At 32.8% G+C, this 22,052-nt stretch overlaps 1 protein-coding gene across 1 annotated transcript in view; it reads right to left on the reverse strand.

Annotated features, from left to right (window-relative positions):
- LOC139482321 (nuclear pore complex protein Nup160-like) overlaps nucleotides 1–22,052 on the reverse strand; it is a 145,545-nt gene that overhangs the window by 71,179 nt on the left and 52,314 nt on the right. The window contains exons 11-17 of the mRNA XM_071266141.1: nucleotides 16,217–16,373; nucleotides 14,733–14,828; nucleotides 13,775–13,879; nucleotides 8,536–8,601; nucleotides 5,048–5,141; nucleotides 3,375–3,540; nucleotides 2,898–3,046 (exon numbers count right to left, since the gene is read on the reverse strand). Of these exons, the coding sequence (XP_071122242.1) occupies nucleotides 2,898–3,046; nucleotides 3,375–3,540; nucleotides 5,048–5,141; nucleotides 8,536–8,601; nucleotides 13,775–13,879; nucleotides 14,733–14,828; nucleotides 16,217–16,373 (833 nt within the window). The remainder of the gene's footprint in view (nucleotides 1–2,897; nucleotides 3,047–3,374; nucleotides 3,541–5,047; nucleotides 5,142–8,535; nucleotides 8,602–13,774; nucleotides 13,880–14,732; nucleotides 14,829–16,216; nucleotides 16,374–22,052) is intronic.

A 22,052-nucleotide genomic window follows, 5' to 3' on the forward strand; every position in this document is an offset into this window, starting at 1 on the left:
TAGGTTTCTGACACAAAATAAATGTGGTCAAAGATCTTACAAATCTATTGCACAATACTGTGCAATTGAAGATTTCTTCTTGAAATTTTTCAAAAATTTCAGATTTGAAAAATTTTGAAAAATATGAACTCCTAAAAAAAAATTGAAAAAAAATTGTCCCTCCTCCAACTTTTTTGAATCCCCCTTGGTGCAATTACCCCCAAACTCAATCCCAGCCTTTCCTTTGTAGTATGAAACCTTGTAGTACAATTTCAGTGAGATCCATACACTTAAACACAAGTTATTGTCTGGATACTAGAAAAATGCTTCTTTTTGGCCCCTGTTTCTAGATCCTTGTACAATATACCCTAAACATCATTCTTTCTAAGTTTAATTGAAATTCATTAATTAGTTTAAAAGAAGATCTTTGAAAAAAGTAAATGTCGGAAAAGAAAATTAGTTAAAAACAAGAATGTGTCCATAGATCTAGTGTTGTGAATGGTGTTATCATCCAATGATATATACTGAGTGCCAATGAAAACGCAACACTTGGTTTTTCAAAAATAAAATTTATATTAGAAATCATAATCTTTCAAACTGAATTGTTCTTGAAAATTAACAATTCTAACAATAGATCGATATCAAACAAAAATGTTGCATTGTCATCTTTCGGGCGCAATAGATAAACGAAACATCCAATGTCGAATCATCAAATCACAGTCCTAACTAAATATGTTACAACCCCGTTGTGCAGCGCAATCTCGACAGCGCCGTGGAATTGATCATCCCGGACGTTTAATGTGATCTCGAGGAATGTTATTCCACTTGTCCTGTAAAGCAAACTCAAGCTGACTTTATGATATTGGTGGTGGTTTTCATCGTCTAAACCATGTCAAATCTGATGCAAAATTTGCTCTATCGGACCTAAATCTGGCGAAACGCACGACTTTTGGCCAAGGCTGGTGCCAAACGTCTATGTAACCACCACTGATGATTTTTGGTACATAATGAATGATTTTTGTCTACAGAATTCGATGTGTACACCAGACAGCCGTTTAGATGTCGACTGTGGTCCTCTTTAACCGTTGAATTTCTGCGCAAATGGTGCTTTACTGAAATTGCTCCATAGGATCTACCGTGACCACCATTGAACTCACGTGACCTTTGGACATCCATCAGAGTCCTTATCGGATATGTTAAAGACCAAATGTATCGGTTTTGCTGAGCGTTTCTTGCTTTTTGAACCCCGGGATGTGGCTTATCATTAACTGATCCATTTTTGTTGAATTTGTGGATGATTTGGGTTATTGTATGCTGTGAAAGGCTTCATTGGATCATGCCCGAAACTGCATGTCGCTGGTTGTCAGAAAGTCCTGGCATTTACTCAGATGTTTATTGCAGTTTCCTTACAATAAGGGCGGGAAAATTCATGACATTAGCCAAGCTTTAAATGACAAAATTGTGAAAATGGTGCGTATGTTGAAAAGCGGTGAACTCGGTTTATGTCCGTTCAAAATAACCCTTACTTTGCATTTGTTCCAAAAATCACCCAACCCTAAAGTTGTCGACAATTGTCTTTAAAGTCATTTTCAACCAACTTTACAAAGTTCTAATATAAAATAAATAAAAATTATCAGACTTTTTTGAAAAACAAAAGTGTTGCGTTTTCATTGGCACTCAGTATAGTTATTTCAGAGAGGATCTTCGAAAAAGTTTTATGTAGATAGGGACTAACTTTAACTGTTGGGCCCTTAAAATGTTTTTCAGGGGCCCATTTGAAATTTTATGAGCACAACCAATTTTTATACTACTAAAATAAAATTGAAATGTACCATTCATATACTAATAAAGCCTTATTAGGTAATTCTACATCTTCTTATTTATATTCGAGTCTGGTAACAATTTTGTGTGATAACTTTATAATATTTGAATTATTGCCACCAGAAATATTACAAGACTTGACAATTAAACCGATTTTAGTACATTTCCTACCAAAATTGTATCCCTTTAATTTCAACTTCGTGTGACCTGCTTACTTTTTGACACTATGGCTGTTTCTATGATAAAACAATACACCAAATATCAAATCAATATCTTTCAAGCATGAAGAAAAAAAGTCTGGAAAACTGATTTGCCAGAATGACAGATGGACAGACAGACAGACAGACAGAGTGCAAACCTAAAGTCCCCTTCGACTTTGTCGGTAGGGGACTAAGTAGGGGACTAATAATCAAAGAATATTTAAAAGAGGGATAAGAACACATGCTTAGAAAAGAAGGAATATGTCAAATCTTGATTTCATATTGAAAACATAGTTGTCCAACTGGAATTCAGTTAAAAATAAACTTAATTACTGGTTTTAGGAATTCTGTCATTAATTTTCCAGCATGATAAGAAAGCAGCTTTCCGTTTTGGAACAGTTTTTGCATATATCGCGGCGGAAAGGGAAGAAATGGGATTCACAGCAAAATATTTAACAGTTGCCACCTGTGTGAAGAAGTAGACAGATATATGCCAAGTGAGTGAGGGTAATAACTCACATAGCCAACATAAAATAGTTTCTGTAATGGCTCAAAATAACAGATGCATCACACACAATTGTGCAATCATTTTGTAAAGTTTCAGAGCATTTTGAGAAGTGATATCAGAAAATAGGTACATCATTTCCTTGTGAAACCCAGCCAAAAATTGATGTAGATGACTGTTCAGAACCTTGCCAGGATAGCCAGACAGATTTTGCTGTAAGTTACTTAGAAAAGAAATCTGAAGAAAGAAAAACCTAGTATTAACTGCATTGTCTGGCTCCTCCCATCATTAACCCCATAAAGGTCTAAATAAGTGTTGAAATGCCTGTCCTAACCCAATTATTGACAAACTACCTGAAGGACTGTCTCTACCTTGGTTCACTAATATAATACCTGAAGTGTCCATCACAAAGTCTTGTTCTCCTGCTCCTCTCTGTTGTATGTCTAGTGACTGTAAAACTGTTTTCAATGCCAGTTGTATGTCATCCATATTTTGTAGAAGGTAAGCCAGTGAATCAGCCGCTGTTGAATTGTCTATCAGACTAAAAAAAACATTTCAACAAGAATGAACATACAAGAATGCACACACTGAAATGTAACATTTTCTGTAAAGACCATTGATTTTATGTTGATAGACCTAAATATAAAGCTATACCGCAAATATTACATAAAGTTATGATCCAAGAAAATGAGGTGAATGTGAAATAAACCAAACGTGAAATACATGTTCACTACCATTACAATAATTCCAGACACCAAATATGCTTTAAATATAGTTGACATACTGCACACAGTTTCTAAGAACCAAACTTAATGTACTTCAGTAATTAATTTCTGTATGAAAATTGTCAATTTGGAGTATTATTTTACCTTGTATTAAAGAACATTTCATCTACAATCTGTTCTGCAAGATTCTTCACATCTTCTTTAAGAGAAATCTGACATTCAAATTGAGCAGTTATATCTTCTGTTAACTTTCCATCAACTAGCTGTAGACACTCAGATAATGTTCGTATATCATCCTTTAGGGACAGATCTAAAGAAGTAAAAACAGGTGCATTTTGAATTTTCTAATTTTTGGAAGTCATCAATATAGATGTGTCACCTGTAACAATGGCCATTTATCGGTAAAAAATAAACTCTAAATGGCAATAACACTTTACATTTCAACCCTTATGACATCTGCAGAACTTGTACTTGATTATTTTTGTTTTAAAAGTTTCTATCCATTTATTATATTTAGTTCCAAGAGAATAGGCAAATAATTGTAAATATTACAATCTAAGGGCAATATCTCTCACAACTTCAAAATACTGATGGATTCAGTCAAAGATATGCTAGGCAATGGGCTAAATGTGGAAAAGAAGATGTGCAAATGGGTTAAGGATGCAAGGTGGTTAATACAAATTAGAATGATATATTGTGGAGTCATCTATTTTTGTGGGTATCAATTTAAATGGATAGGGAAAGAAATGGGGAATGTGTCCATGGGACACAGGTCTATTATATAAAGTTACCAAGGGACATAACTGAAAAACAGTAATAGTCACGCTACCAAGTTTGTACTTGATCTGAGTTTTGTGGTAATAACAATTGTGTATAAGATTCATAACATTTGGTTGAGGCAAACTTAAGTTTGTAGAACGAAAACAAAAAATTCAGCAATTTTTCTAATTGTAATAACTCTTGAACAATAAAAGTGCCACCCCCCAAAAAACAGTATTTTGTCATAATAAGCATTGTGTATAGTTTCTTAACATTTGCTTGAGGCAATATAAAGTTAGAGAACATAAACCAACTATGGACTTTTGGATGGACAGAGGTATGGTCAGACAGAGGTAAAACAGTATACCCCATCTTTTTAAAGCACGGATATAAAAAATTAACTATAACCACTGAACCATGAAAATGAGGTCAAGGTCATATGACACCTGCTAGTTGGACATGTACACCTTACAATCATCCTTCCATACACCAAATATACTAGACCTTATAGTATCTGAGATATGGACTTAAACTTAGCTTTGTTCACTGATCCATGAAATGAGGTAGAGGTCATGTGAAAACTATTTGACGGGGCATGAGGACCTGAAGCTTGCAAGGTATGCACATACCAAATATAGTTATACGGTTACTCATAATAAGTGAGTGATTAACATTCAAACATATTCTTTTTTCAAGTAGTCACTGAACCATGAAAATATCGTGAGACAGTGAAATGCATGGCAGTCCATTTCTTATCTAACACTACTGGTGTAGGTCTTCGGACATCATACAGCATAACACTCTCCCAACCATAATGGATTTTGGAGTGCATGCTGACCCGATGTTTACTTCAAGACTAAAATGTAGACTGTACTACTGAATTGGTTTCTGGCATCAAAAGAAGTTCCTCATTGAGCCATCCTTCAGTAGTCAAACGTCTTATCTGACCAAACACATCCATTCAACTTTAATGACTTCTACCTACTGAGATTTAACTGATGATCTGCAAGCTGAATTCAGATGTCATTGATACAAACAAGGAAATAAACATAACCTACCTTGCAAGTCATTTTCTTCCTGTTCTAACCACTGACCACTACCAAGGAATAGTTCTTCTGTCCTGTCACATTGCCTCACATAACTTATTCCACCCTGAAATCAAAGAAATAAATTCAACTTGAAACAAGTCATTTTACACTTCAACAAGAGGCTGTCAGAGCCACACCAAACCGGATTTATGAACATTTATTTGTGTCCTGGCATTTTTCAATATCACAAGAACCATAACTCCTGAACCGTGAAAGTAAAAATCGTCAATATCAAATTTAACCTCCATTTTGTCATCAGTAACAACATATTAAAATTTGAAAAGCTTTGGTTGAACGGTTCATGTGTTAATACACAGACAACATTTGGGTGCCTCCCACCTGCCCGACCACAGTATAATCTCAGATCATACTGATCAGATATTGAATTTAATTAATGTAATATTCTGATCTGACACGAATAATAAAGTCACTTTTGCAATTTACACTTAAAACTTCATTCCTACAGTTTTCATTATAACAGCCTACAAACTGCTTAAAAATGGAAGATGTTTTTTTTTTATATTTTAGGGTCAATAACTCCAAAATGAATGGTTAGATTTTTCTCCATACTTTTTGTGCTGATCATTTTTTCAACTTCACTTTTAACTTATCTCTTATAGTTTTTGAAACAATGGCAATACTGGAAAAAATAGTAAAAAAATAAATATTTGGGGAGCAATTTTCCAAAACATGCAAAACTTTTGGACAGATTTCTCAAAAATGTCAATCATCACCGTAATTGCAGTCCTATTATTCGTATTTGTAAAGTCATCACAATAATTTCAGAATTTACAGTATATATTCACATATAGTTATGGTATCTGAGAACTACAAACTACAGAAAGTTGATCAATAAAACATGAAAATGATGTCAAAGTCAGATTATACCTGCGAGACAGTCATGTTCACCTAACAATCATTCCATATAACAAATATATATCATATATTCACAAACATTAATATAATTACTGCAAATAGAATATGAGAAACTGACCTTTTCACGTATTTCCATTTAACATAAAATCAAAGAAAAAATATTTGTAAGGGTTCCTAGGAACCCAGTCTCACCTACTTTTGCTGTTAGTCACAGGCTCAACAAAAATGGGGGAAATATTATTAAAAAATTTCATCTAAATACTATCTTTTGATTGTAAGAAGCTTCTGTCCAAGTTTGGTAAAAATCCAGGTTGGTTTTTGAATTTAATAAACTCCACAACTCAGAAATTAAAATCTAAAATTTATAAAAAAAAACGAAAGGGAGCTTACGTCAACAGACATAAACAATTCCCTAAAGTTTTATGCAAATTTGTTACAGTGTTTTTGAGTTAATGTCCGACATGTTGACGACGGACGGACAACCGGATGGACAACGGTATATCATTTAACTGTAAGACTGTATGAAATGTTAACTGGTAATTATATAAAAAAAAAACTAATTATATATAGGAAGATGTGGTATGAGTGCCAATGAGACAACTCTCCATCCAAGTAACAATTTATAAAAGTAAACAATTATAGGTCAAGGTACGGCCTTCAACATGGAGCCTTGGCTCACACTGGACAGCAAGTTATAAAGGGCCCCAAAAAAGATACTAGTGTAAAACCATCCAAACGGGGAAACCAACGGTCTAAACTATATAAAAATGAGAAACGTCCATTTATAAGTAATATACGTAAAAACAGTTAATATTTTTTTACAAAATTTTCTCCAAGATGCATTTGATCATAAACAAGCTTCTGTCCAAGTTTGGTACAAATCTTGGTTAGTTTAGAAAGTTATTAAAAATTTTAAAAATTTAACCAGAGTGAATGTTATGTTAACTGGCAGAAAAACTAAGTCCATTTGTAAGTAAAATACGGATAAACACAAAGCTCCAGATAAGCTGCGTATTTGCGTGATCACGCAATAAAAATAATAAAATACCCAATGCAATTGCCCATTGCAGGGTTCTATAACCCAATTATTTCAAAGGAAAACCCAATTATTTGCCCAAACCATGAGTTCTCAACCCTTTAATTGGCTACTGTTTGCGTTATTTACCCTTATCTTATAATATTTATAATTGGAAATCTCCTTTCGTTCTAAAAATAGATCCCTGCATCAAGTAGCTGAAATGGGTCCCTGTTGGAGTTTTCCCTTTGCTCAATAGGTACATGTGTTTTTGAAAACATTTCGGTCTTCTCTGCGTTTATCCAATTAGCGTGTGTCATTTAGTCATATTTTGTTTGCATGGCTCGAGATTTATCATAACATACATTGAATTAAAACGAAAGTGAATGTCCGGTAAAAATATTAAATAGAAGCATGTTTTCTGCTTCTTTTGAAAAGCTGAGGGAAAGATATGATAACAAGACTCAGCCAGTGTTTTAGGAAGCGTCCATCGAAAGCACGGGCGTGTGTGCGTACCTTCTAACGAGAACATTGCTAATAAACACTGGGTTTCGTCAAAAACGAAATCAGTTGGAAAAAGTGAAAGGCCAAATCAATTATGACATGATAAAGCATGAGAAACCAAAAGTTCTAATAAAAGACAACTAAACCCAGATTTATATAAATTGAATAAACCAAAATCATTCAAGTATAATTAGAGTTTATGTAGTATTTTTTTTCTTTCATTTTACGGTTAATTAATGAATACACACACAGGCACTGGTCTCAGAATTTATTATATAAAGGTGTAAGACGAGTGCCTGTGAATACACATAGATATAGGAAGATGTGGTGTGAGTGTAAGAAAATATAAAACTGGCAGAAGGTTTGGAACGGGACACAAATAAAACCTACAATTGCTCCTCAGTGAATAAACCAAATAAAACAGCTAGCAAATAACCCTAACCCTAACCCTAAACCAAATAAAACAGCTAAACAAAGAAAGAAACATATTTAAGATGGAAAAAAATCTGGGGTTGATATTGCCTAAATATTCAATATTGTGTTGATGAAAAAACCCAATACATTCAGGAGTTTGGTGGTGAAAAACCCAATTTGATATTAACATGAGGGGTGAATTGGAATTGATAATGCAATTAAAAAACTTTATCACCCAATTATATAAGAAAATGGTGGGTAAAAAACCCAATTTGAGAATTCTTATCTGGAGCTCTGTAAACAGGATATTTTTTTTACAAAATTTACTTCTGGATACTATATTATGATGATAAACAAGCTTCTGGCAAAGTTGGTGGAAATCAAGGATAGTTTAAGAAAGATGTTAAAATTTCAAAAACTTTATATAAAAAAAAAAAAAAAAAAAAAAAAAAAAAGTGTGAATATTTGTGGACACCTCCTATGACGACGGAATGTAGGATTCGCTGATTCACTTTTCAGACAAAAGTCACAGGCTTAAACAATTGTGACATACAACAAACCAACAACACTCTTGACTTATGCATTCGTTATGAAAGGCTTATAAACAAAATTTGTGATCCCTTAACTCGTCAATTTAGTATTAATTTACCTTTTTGATGAAACAAATCATGCCTGTGACTGGGTCAGCTAACAACCCTGTCATTCTGGATCCAACCTGTAAATAATCATAGAGTTACTTACAGTACCTGGTCAAAAGTATTTGTCACCTGCATTTTTTTGCTTTATATTTCATATAAAAACACATTTTTTCAAAAAAATATTTTGAGGGCATTTTTGGTTGGATTTTTATTAACAAGGCCTTAAAAGACGTAGACTAGTCTAAAGTATGTTTGTTTATTTGGTAATAGTTTTGTCTTCAGGTGTTTTTGTCTTCTCTTGATGTACAAACACATACAATAAATTTTTATAATTTAATTTGGTTGAATATATAGCAAATTTCTGAACAGAAAAATATATTTGTGTTTATCTTGTGAAAAATGAAAATGATCCACAAAAAAAATATAACCAAATAAACAAATACACCTGTGACAATTCTGCTTTTTTTGGTACCAAGTTGCTTAAAATCAAACAAAATATGAACCCAAAATATTTTTTTGAAAAAATGTAGTTTTATATACAATATATAGCAAAAAATCTCAAGTGATGAATACTTATGGCCACACTCTGTAAGTCTGAGGCAAACAAATATTTATTTCTGGGTATATCTAATACATGTTTCGAGAAGTTAAGAATATTGTATAGTTACAATGTATAATTTTTTGCATATCAAGCTAAAAACAGTGACCATCTCTCCTCATCCATATAAAGGAACAAAGTTCCAATGTACCCCACATATCTTATCTATCCAAGGGCAACTATCAATGTAATGTACATAAAGGGAAAATTGATCATGCATACCCATACCTGCAAACCCTCCCATTTTGAGCAGGACACTTCCACTTAAATGGTGAAATTCCTGAGGTCTCCTGCTTGCTAGTCCCCTCCCACACAGGAGTATAAAATCTCCCACTTTCAGATATTTTAACCCTAATTGACCAGTCCATAGGCGGATCCACCACTTCAGTCTGACAACATTGATTATGTTTTTGTGTCACTGATGAGGGTAGCTGTTATACACATGCTCAATATTCATGCTTATTTGTTGATTGTTTGCATAAGGTAAAAATGTGTAAACTACCGCTTCAAAACATATCAATTAATTAGCTGCCATATTTTCATATCATAACAGACCAAGATAAAACAAAATTGACAATTATTATTACAATAACATAACAAATGATAAAATAGTGCACAGAAGACTTAGTTTATGATATATACATGCATTGGTTCAAGACTTGGATACACATTATTTTTCACCAGTCACTCCTTTCATATTAAAATGTATTACTTGAAATACAAGGGTTGAGCCACTTAATGAAAATCTCACAAGCTACCAAGTACCATTATAACCTTGTGATTTAGTGTAATTGTAAAGCAAAATAATGTCCTATGAAATATTGTCCAACATGACAATATTTCACGACTATGTACCATGAAATACTGTCCTCATCTATGAAATTATGTCTTGAGATGGACAAATTTTCATAGTGGAATTTGGTCTGTTTGATAACAATAATTCACAGATGAATAGTATGAAATTTTGTCTTGCTAAAGGGAAGTAATCATTTGTTTATATTAAGGAGGCTCGAGGGTATAAAAATTTCAGAATAAAAATAAACATTTGTTTTTCATTTCAAATTTTATTTGTTACCTTTTGTAGTTGTTACTTTTTATATGGTACAAAAATCATTCAAAATAAAAAATTTGTGTTGGCCCCAGATGACTTTTAAAATGTATACATCATTGAAAAAATTCCAAATTATCTCCCTTTGGTGGAAAAATGCCATTTTTTGGCTTTAAAATAGAAATATCTTTTTTAACTCATCGGTGACCTATATTTTTTAATATAATTTCCATATAAGCTGTACTTAAACTAAGTTATTGTAAAATTTGAGCGATTTCTGTAATAAATTTCTTTCTTTTTTTTTGATATCACCTTTATTTCTCCTATTACTTCAACAGAAAAAACCACCTTTACAAAAATATATGCTTCTTTCGAAGGCAGAACGTGAGTGCAAATGAACGGTGACCCCACGTTTTTATTTTATTTTTCTATTATTTTATAAGATAAAGTTCATTTATAGAAAAATATAGGGAAATCCTATATAAATGATTTAGACCCGCGAACCCCCTTAAGACAATATTTCATAGACTGATTGTTATGAAATTTTGTCTTATGAAGGGGAGGTTATCAACATATATACTGCAGCTGTGCTATTTGAGCAATCAAATTGCATTGACCGTATATTCATATGTGATATACAGTCACTGACCGTATATCACCTTGTGTATGACGTTGACAATGTGTTTCTGTAGAGTTTTATTTATGACGTCAATAAAACATACATCACTCACAAAACTACATCATACCTGATTATGACATACACAACACTATGTAAACAAGATTACACCACTCACAACACTACATCCTACCTGTTTATGACATACACAACACTATGTAAACAAGATTACATCACTCACAAAACTACATCATACCTGATTATGTAACATTAAATATTGTCCTCCATGAAATATTGTCTGTTGGACAAATTTTCAACACTCACATCATATCAGTTGCAGTATAAATCTGTTATTTGTACTCGGCTCGAAACAGGTAGAAATGCTCGGCACAGCCTCGCTTTCTACCTGTTTCTAAGCCTTGTACAAATAACATTGATATTTCGAGACAATGCATGGTTATTCTATATATATCATGATGATTAAAAATATCATTAAAGTGTTTTCTTCAATTGACAATAACAAATAAGAAAATAATAATAAATAGATACAGGTATAAATAGAAAACTAGTTTTGCTCATCATGGATGGCAGGCAAGGAGTATAAAATAATTTTTGAGTTTCTCAGTCTAAAAGTTTTACTAGAAGGAATTTCAGAAAATCAGAAGAGAGTAATTAGAAGAAAGTCTAATTCCTTTTGTATACAGAACAATAAAATTTATTTCAAAAGTTTTGATAAGAAATCAAATGAAGTTATGAAAAGACTTGTGATTCACGAAGACAAATTAGAAAGAGTGATGTGTCTTTGTCATATTGAAAGTGGAAATAGGTTTTCATAGTGATATATTGTCATGGACATAACTTCATAGTGAAATATTGTCTTTAAGGCGGTGACAAAATTTCATGGACAAGCACAATATTTCATAATGAAATATTGTCCTTGAAATGGTGTCTTAAGACAATATTTAATATGAAATTTTGTCCAACAGACAATATTTCATGGAGGACAATATTTTATGTTACATAATTAGGTATGATGTAGTGTTGTGAGTGATGTAATCTTGTTTACATAGTGTTGTGTATGTCATAATCAGGTATGATCTTGTTTTGTGAATGATGTAATCTTGTTTACATAGTGTTGTGTATGTCATAATCAGGTATGATGTAGTGTTGTGAGTGATGTAATCTTGTTTACATAGTGTTGTGTATGTCATAATCATGTATGATGTAGTGTTGTGAGTGATGTAATATTGTTTACATAGTGTTCTGTATGTCATAAACAGGTATGATGTAGTGTTGTGAGTGATGTAATCTTGTTTACATAGTGTTGTTTATGTCATAATCAGGTATGATCTAGTTTTTTAAATGATGTAATCTTGTTTACATAGTGTTGTTTATGTCATAATCAGGTATGATGTAGTGTTGTGAGTGATGTAATCTTGTTTACATAGTGTTCTGTATGTCATAAACAGGTAGGATGTAGTGTTGTGAGTGATGTAATCTTGTTTACATAGTGTTGTGTATGTCATAATCAGGTATGATGTAGTGTTGTGAGTGATGTAATCTTGTTTACATAGTGTTGTGTATGTCATAATCAGGTATGATGTAGTGTTGTGAGTGATGTAATCTTGTTTACATAGTGTTCTGTATGTCATAAACAGGTAGGATGTAGTGTTGTGAGTGATGTAATCTTGTTTACATAGTGTTGTTTATGTCATAATCATGTATGATGTAGTGTTAAGAGTGATGTAATCTTGTTTACATAGTGTTGTTTATGTCATAATCAGGTATGATCTAGTGTTGTGAGTGATGTAATCTTGTTTACATAGTGTTGTGTATGTCATAATCAGGTATGATGTAGTGTTGTGAGTGATGTAATCTTGTTTACATAGTGTTGTGTATGTCATAATCAGGTATGATCTAGTGTTGTGAGTGATGTAATCTTGTTTACATAGTGTTGTTTATGTCATAATCAGGTATGATGTAGTGTTGTGAGTGATGTAATCTTGTTTACATAGTGTTGTGTATGTCATAATCAGGTATGATCTTGTTTTGTGAGTGATGTAATCTTGTTTACATAGTGTTCAGTATGTCATAAACAGGTATGATGTAGTGTTGTGAGTGATGTAATCTTGTTTACATAGTGTTGTGTATGTCATAAACAGGTATGATGTAGTGTTGTGAGTGATGTAATCTTGTTTACATAGTGTTGTGTATGTCATAATCAGGTATGATGTAGTGTTGTGAGTGATGTAATCTTGTTTACATAGTGTTGTGTATGTCATAATCAGGTATGATCTTGTTTTGTGAATGATGTAATCTTGTTTACATAGTGTTGTGTATGTCATAATCAGGTATGATGTAGTGTTGTGAGTGATGTAATCTTGTTTACATAGTGTTCTGTATGTCATAAACAGGTATGATGTAGTGTTGTGAGTGATGTAATCTTGTTTACATAGTGTTGTGTATGTCATAATCATGTATGATGTAGTGTTGTGAGTGATGTAATCTTGTTTACATAGTGTTCTGTATGTCATAATCAGGTATGATCTAGTTTTGTGAATGGTGTTACCAGGTACTATCTAGTGTTGTGAAGTGTTACCAGGTATGATTTAGTGCTGTGAATGGTTTAACCAGGTATGATGCAGTGTTGTGAATAGTTTAACCAGGTATGATGCAGTGTTGTGAATAGTGTTACCAGGTATGATTTAGTGCTTTGAATGGTTTAACCAGGTATGATGCAGTGTTACCAGGTATGATTTAGTGCTGTGAATGGTTTAACCAGGTATGATGCAGTGTTTTGAATAGTTTAACCAGGTATGATGCAGTGTTGTGAATAGTGTTACCAGGTATGAATTAGTGCTTTGAATGGTTTAACCAGGTATGATGCAGTGTTGTGAATAGTGTTACATGGTATGATTTAGTGTTGTGATGTTCACCTGGTATTATGTGCGTTGTTTCAGTGCTTTTACAATGAGCCATGTTTCTTACCTCGTGGTACTGTGTGCAACAGGAGTAGAACTTGGACCACTCATCTAATTGTAATTGGTAATAGTCTTCCTCAGCTAATTCATTGGCTGAGGCTGCTGTGCGAATCTGTAATCATAACCATCTTTTGTTATTGAACTGACAAATGTTTTGACTTCAATAAAACCAGCTTTACTATTTTAGATTTTCATTATTTAAGCATAAAACATGTTGTAAATTCAGAAATTATAAAGAGCATTTATTATTGCAATTGATGAAGAATGGATAATAATACAAGATTAATAACTGTGGTTTCATTTATTTTTTGTTGGTACCAATTTTCGTGAATAGAGGATAACCTTTCAATTAAGGAAATTTGTATATTAAATTATAGTTTATACACAATACAATGCATCTGTCATCAACGATTTCAGCAGGCAGTTATCTTAGTCTATTCTTAAACATAACGTTTCGGAGATTCCTGTAATTTTCTTTTCATTGATGTGATAAATTTTCCCGCGCTTTATGCAAATTTTATGAAATTAACTCCATGGAAACACTTCCAGTAAAAACAATGGCGGATTCCACCATTCAAAATCGTCTTGGAAAATGTGAAGGTCAGGATTATCATATCACAGTGCAATCACTTAAAAGGTAGGTCAGTAGTGGTTTTTCCTTTAGCGATTTATGAATGGATAGTGAAAAACTATATCTCGAGTGAACCTGGTTGATAGTTTAGATTATTTTTACCGATAACCGCTACGAATTTCAGCTGACTGCGACTATAGTAAGTATCTGGACATCCTATTCAGTACACATTAAAACTTAACAGTTCTGATTTAATATGTAACAGTTCTGATCTAATATGTAACAAGATGTACTATGAGGATATTAAGTATTTGGTAAAAGGGAATGAAATTGCATCTTGCAGTATACCATCCACAATACCAAAAATAACAACTATCAACAAACTCTAACTCACAGCATCTTCTACAGCTAAGGTCACTTCTTCTTTCAATGTGTTCACTTGTCCTAAATTATCAAACATAGAGATATTGTCCAAAGATCGCCTGCAGACCTGCAAAAATATTACATCAATTATTTTGATAAAATCTGTATTACACCGTTATAAATGTTATATCTAAACATAAAGCATAAAATGAAGAATTCATCAATAAGGTCTCATAATAGTGGTTCTTGTACATATGCACATCTACCTATTATGTCCTTTTAAATATCTACTAAGTTTCGTGAAATTCTGTTTTATGATGTCAGAGGAGTTGCCTTGATAAACTGTTGCAGTGGTATATTAAGGCCGAAGTTCAGAGGTGTATAACTTCTATAAAATAGATTGAATCATAATTTCCTATCAATATACAAATCTGCATATTGTATCCTTATTATCTACTAAGTTTCATGAAATTCTGTTGCATGATTTCAGAGAAGTTGTGATGACAATCTGTTGCAAAGGTATACATGTATTTGTCCCAAATTTGTAAGCTCAACTCCTAGGAAAAAACGGCGATTGTGACCATTGGACCCAGATGATGCTCCAGCTTGCATATAATATAGTTATAAAAGGACTTATAAACTGAAGAAAGGTGAAGTCACACTACCGGAATTTGTATTTGATCTGATTTTTGTGCTAATAAGTATTGTGAATGAGTCTCATAACATTTGGTAAAGGCTTACTTAAGTTTAGAAAATATAAAGTAAATATAAAATAAATGCATCTTACTTCACTTTCGCTGTGTTTTTCCACTAACTGTAACTTTGTTATAGTTAGTTACTTTCAATTTACAATTTGACCAGTACTGACTATACATTCAGTATAATAAATTACACATCAGAGAGCAAGGTAACAAGCTGCTCTATCTCCCTATAGAACATTCAGTATAATAAATTACACATCAGAGAGCAAGGTAACAACCTATCACCCTACAGAACATTCAGTATAATAAATTACACATCAGAGAGCAAGGTAACAACCTATCACCCTACAGAACATTCAGTATAATAAATTACACATCAGAGAGCAAGGTAACAAGCTATCACCCTACAGAACATTCAGTATAATAAATAACACATCAGAGAGCAAGGTAACAACCTATCACCCTACAGAACATTCAGTATAATAAATAACACATCAGAGAGCAAGGTAACAAGCTATCACCCTACAGAACATTCAGTATAATAAATAACACATCAGAGAGCAAGGTAACAAGCTATCACCTTCTCATCTTTGTTTTATTTCTATAATGATATATTTAAGCAATGATCAATTAATTTGACCTTGAAATTAAGTACATTTGATTGATTGGTGTTAAACACCACTTTCAGCACTATTGTGCTTGGCAATGAGTTTTTTGCTGGCGGAGAAAACAGGGGTGCCTTGATAGTAAATTTGAGTATTCAATTTAATATACCTTTCAACTTACATTGTCTTGATCAAAAAGCAATACCTACATTTAAAGCTTTGCGTATGTCTTGTAAGTGAAATCTTCCAGGATGGAATATGTGTTCTATGTAAACCTCTCTTGGGTCCCTATGTAATGGGACTAACAAGTCTTCACCTTCAGTTGACTGTAAAATCACTTCTGTCCAGTTCAGGCTTCTTTCATCCCTGAAATAATAAGTACAAAAAATTGCTATTGCTATTGACAAGACAAATATGCTTTTAATAGAACCATGGAATTTCTGAAATCATCTTAAAAGTTAAATCACCTATCATCTATGGTGAACATAATGCTGAAAATAGAATTGCACAAGAACTGTGTCCCTTTATGACACATCTTCTTTTATATACAGTGGTCAACTTGCGAAATAAGCCACTTTGTTACTCCATGATTCTCAACAACGCTGTACAGAAGCTTGAAAATTCAGGTTTATATTTAATTGTAATCTATTTTATATATAATCAAAGTTCAGAAGAACTGATCATCCGATGACTCCAAATTCTAGTGGATGGTCTCAGAAACTAGAGGCTCTAAAGAGCATGTCTCGCTCACCTTGGTTTATGTGCATATTAAACAACGGACACAGATGGATTCATGACAAAATTGTGTTTTGGTGTTGGTGATGTGTTTGTAGATCTTACTTAGCTGAACATCTTGCTGTTTACAATTATCTCCATCTATAATGAAATTGGCCCAGAATGTGACAGTGGTAAATATTTTGTAAAAATTTACAAAAATTACAAAATTTATGAAAATTGTAAATAAAGGGCAATAACTCCTTAAGACCCAATTGACCACTTTGGTTATGTTGACTTATTTGTAGCTCTTACTGTGCTGTACATTATTGCTGTTTACAGTTCATCTCTATCTATAATAATATTCAAGATAATAACTAAAAGCTGCAAAATTTTCTTAAAATTACCAATTTAGGGGAAGCAACCCAACATCAGGTTGTCCGATTCATCTGAAAATTCAGGGGAGATAAATATTGACTTGATAAACAATTTAACACCTTGTCAGATTTGCTCTAACTGCTTTGGTTTCAGAGTTATAAGCCAAAATCTACATTTTACCCCTATGATCTATTTTTAGTCATGGCGGCCATCTTGGATGGTTGGACGGGTCACAGGACACATTTTTTAAACTAGATACCCCAATGATGATTTTGACCAAGTTTGGTTTAATTTGGCCCAGCAATTTCAGAGAAGATTTTTGTAAAAGTTAACAACGACGGACGACAGACGACGGACGCCAAGTGATGAGAAAAGCTCACTTGGCCCTGTGGGCCAGGTAAGCTAAAAACAAGAGTGTGTCCTTAGTACATGGATGCACCACCCAGACTATCATTTTCTATGTTCATAGGACTGTGAAATTGGGGTAAAAACTCAAATTTAGCATTTAAATAAGAAAGATCATATCATAAGGAACATGTGTACTAAGTTTCAATTTGATTTTCTTCTGAATGCATGAACACAAATTTTCAGTATTCATGATTTGTTACTGATATCAATATATTTCTCACGACAAAACTTTTTCATATCATTTATACATGTTCTTAAAAAATATTTTCATGTGTATTCATTGAAAAAATGAATTTATATCAATCAATAAGGGATATCGATGTTACTGTGCACTCCTCGATAATATCTGAGTATATCAATTTATATACAAGAGTGCACACACTGAAATGTCTCGCCTTCTATACTAATCATTGATATTATGTTGATAGTCCTAAGTATAAAGCTAAGCTTTATTGCAACTGTCACATAAACTTAACATTAACCAAGATAACTAAACAAAAACCAATGAACCTTGAAAATGAGGTCAAGGTCAGATGAACCATGCCAGGCAGACATGTACAGCTAACAATACTTCTATACAACATATATAGTTGACCTATTACTTATAGTTTAAGAAAAATAGACCAAAACACAAAAACATAACACTGTGCAATGAACCGTGAAAATGAGGTCATGGTCAAATAAAACCTGCGCGACTGACATAAAGATCATAAAATATTTCCATACACCAAATATAGTTGACATATAGCATATTGTATTAGACAAAGAGACCAAAACTCAAAAACTTAACTTTGACCACTGAACCATGAAAATGAGGTCAAGGTCACATGAAATCTGCCCGCTAGACATGTACACCTTACAATCATTCCATACAACAAATATAGTAGACCTATTGCATATAGTATGAGAAAAACAGACCAAAACACAAAAATTTAACTATAACCACTGAACCATGAAAATGAGGTCAAGGTCAGATGACACCTGCCAGTTGGACATGTACACCTTACAGTCCTTCCATACACCGAATATACTAGCCCTATTGCTTATAGTATCTGAGATATGGACTTGACCACCAAAACTTAACCTTGTTCACTGATCCATGAAATGAGGTCGAGGTCAAGTGAAAACTGTCTGACAGACATAAGGACCTTGCAAGGTACGCACATATCAAATATAGTTATCCTATTACTTAGAATAAGAGAGAATTCAACATTACAAACCAGGTGCTCCGCAGGGCGCAGCTTTATACGACCGCAGAGGTCGAACCCTGAACAGTTGGGGCAAGTATGGACAAAACATTCAAGCGTGATACAGCTCTGAATTTGGATTGTGATCAAATTTTTGACATTACATGGGTTTTTTTTACACAAAACAAATGTCAAGATTTTACAAATCAATTAAAGATTTCTTCTTCAAACTTTTTAAATCTAAAATTAAATAGTTGACACAGCATAGGTTTCTGACACAGAATGAATGTGGTCTAATGAACTTACAAGGTTTTTTTTGCCTTTGAGCAATTCACTATGCTGTTGAATATTAATCCTCTCAAAAAAATGTTTGAAAAAATTTTCTTTTTATTTATGAAATCTGAAATGAGAAAAATTTAAACCCCCCCCCCCCCCCACCATTTTTTTTCACATCCCCGTTTCCCTTTTTCCAAAACTGATATCAATTCAAATTTCTAATGGAGTTTGCAACAATAACTACTCTTTTAAATACATCATAAAATATGTAAAAAAAAAGTGCTTGTTATCACTGAATGGTGAAGATTGGTTGGTAGTAAAAGTGAATATACATTGTTTATTGTATAAAACAATAAAAAAAACTTCATCAGCAACATTTTATCTTGGCGAATTTCCAATGAAGTTATTTACATAAAGTTATTGGCAAATAAAAATAGAAAATGACATCATAGTCATGTCTGACAAATGTCCAACATACATTATCTAAAAACATTTTAGATAAGATAAGGAAAAAAAGCTTCATCAGCAACATTTTATATTGGCAAATTTCCAATGAAGTTATTTACATAAAGTTATTGGCAAATAAAAATAGAAAATGACATCATAGTCATGTCTGGCAAATTTCCAACATATATTATCAACTACTATTCTATACAAAGAAAGATAACTCCAATTGAAAATTAATTGCTATTGCACAATATTGTGCAATTAGATATTTCTTGCTATTGTGCAATACTGTGCAATTGAAAATTTCTTGCTATTGCACAATACTTGATATGGAATCCTGATTTGGACCAACTTGAAAACTGGGCCCATAATCAAAAATCAAAGTACATATTTAGATAAAGCATATCAAATAAGCCCAAGAATTTAATTTTTGTTAAAATCAAACTTAGTTTAATTTTGGACCCTTTGGACCTTAATGTAGACCAATTTGAAAACTGGACCAAAAATTAAGAATCTACATACACAGTTAGATTTGGCATATCAAAGAACCCATTTATTCAATTTTTGATGAAATCAAACAAAGTTTAATTTTGGACCCCCATTTGGACCAACTTGAAAACTAGGCCAATAATTAAAAATCTAAGTACATTTTTAAATTCAGCATATCAAAGAACCCCAAGGATTCAATTTTTGTTAAAATCAAACTAAGTTTAATTTTGGACCCTTTGGACCTTAATGTAGACCAATTTGAAAACGGGACCAAAAATTAAGAATCTACATACAGAGTTAGATTCGGCATATCAAAGAACCCCAATTATTCAATTTTTGATGAAATCACACAAAGTTCAATTTTGGACCCTTTGGGCCCCTTATTCCTAAACTGTTAGGACCAAAACTCCCAAAATCAAACCCAACCTTCCTTTTATGGTCATAAACCTTGTGTTTAAATTTCATAGATTTCTATTTACTTATGTACTAAAGTTATGGTGCAAAAACCAAAAATAATGCTTATTTGGGCCCCTTTTTGGCCCCTAATTCCTAAACTGTTGTGACCTCAACTCCAAAAATCAATCCCAACCTTCCTTTTGTGGTCATAAACCTTGTATTAAAATTTCATTGATTTCTATTTACTTATACTAAAGTAATTGTGCGAAAACCAAGAATAATGCTTATTTGGACCCTTTTTTGGCCCTTAATTCCTAAACTGTTGGAACCAAAACTCCCAAAATTAATCCCAACCTTCCTTTTGTGGTCATAAACCTTGTGTCAAAATTTCATAGATTTCTATTCACTTAAACTAAAGTTATAGTGCGAAAACCAAGAAAATGCTTATTTGGGCCCTTTTTGGCCCCTAATTCCTAAAATGTTGGGACCAAAACTCCCAAAATCAATACCAACCTTCCTTTTGTGGTCAGAAACCTTGTGTTAATATTTCATAGATTTCCATTCACTTTTACTAAAGTTAGAGTGCGAAAACTAAAAGTATTCGGACGACGACGACGACGACGACGACGACGACGCGGACGACGCCAACGTGATAGCAATATACGACGAAAAATTTTTCAAATTTTGCGGTCGTATAAAAATCTGAACTTTTTTTTCAAGTGGTCAGTGAACCATGAAAATGAGGTCAAGGACATTGGACATGTGACTGATGGAAACTTTGTAACATGAGGCATCTATATACAAAGTATGAAGCATCCAGGTCTTCCACCTTCTAAAATATAAAGCTTTTAAGAAGTTAGCTAACACCGCCGCCGCTGCCGGATCACTATCCCTATGTCGAGCTTTCTGCAACAAAAGTTGCAGGCTCGACAAAAATCACTGTGTATCATCGTAGAGCGGATATAGGTACTAACCATGTGGGCGTGAGCGATTTTAACCTTTAATGGTAATAAAAATCTTTGTTTTGTTCACATGATATCAATGTGTGCCTCAATCTAATCATAATTGTTGTTTAAAGAAATGATTTGGTCGTAGGTTGGTTATAAGAGATGTCTCATTATTTCCCCAAAACAAGAACGATTACTAAAAATATGTGCAAATACTTGTCACAGAAGTTGGCGCTCATCTCATCCAATATAATTCTATATATTCATTGCAACTCTTTTTCTGATAGTAAATCACAGGTAGCTTTATGATTGGTAACTATTACTTTTGCCCTGTATTAGCTTTCTTTCAGATAAAACATGTAAATGTCTCGACAATTGTGTCAAAATTGAAAGTTGGTGTTGACATTAAAACTTTGTTCCATATAAATGTATATATTTCGACTCCTGATGAGTCGAAATTTAGGTTGAATAGAACTAAATTTACAGTCCCAAGGTTAACAAAAGCATTCAAAATTCATTATTTATCTCAAACTAATACACTTATGTCGAAACATGACTTCTGGGATTTAAATGGATTGCAGAGTTAATCTGACAAAACATGTGCAATTAAATTTCAGGTCACTGACCATTGTATTGATTTATGATATGTTATTTCTACAAGTGTTTACCTAAAATTATCTTTTATAAAATTTGTATAGATAATTAAAGAACCTTGGTGAGCGCGCTCACATACCCCATGTCCCCACATTGTCATTGGAGAAATTAAATAAGTATAAGAAAAAAATTGTATAAGAAAAAAAATG

This window comes from Mytilus edulis, chromosome 7 (genome assembly GCF_963676685.1).
Source record: "Mytilus edulis chromosome 7, xbMytEdul2.2, whole genome shotgun sequence".
NCBI lineage: Eukaryota > Metazoa > Mollusca > Bivalvia > Mytilida > Mytilidae > Mytilus > Mytilus edulis.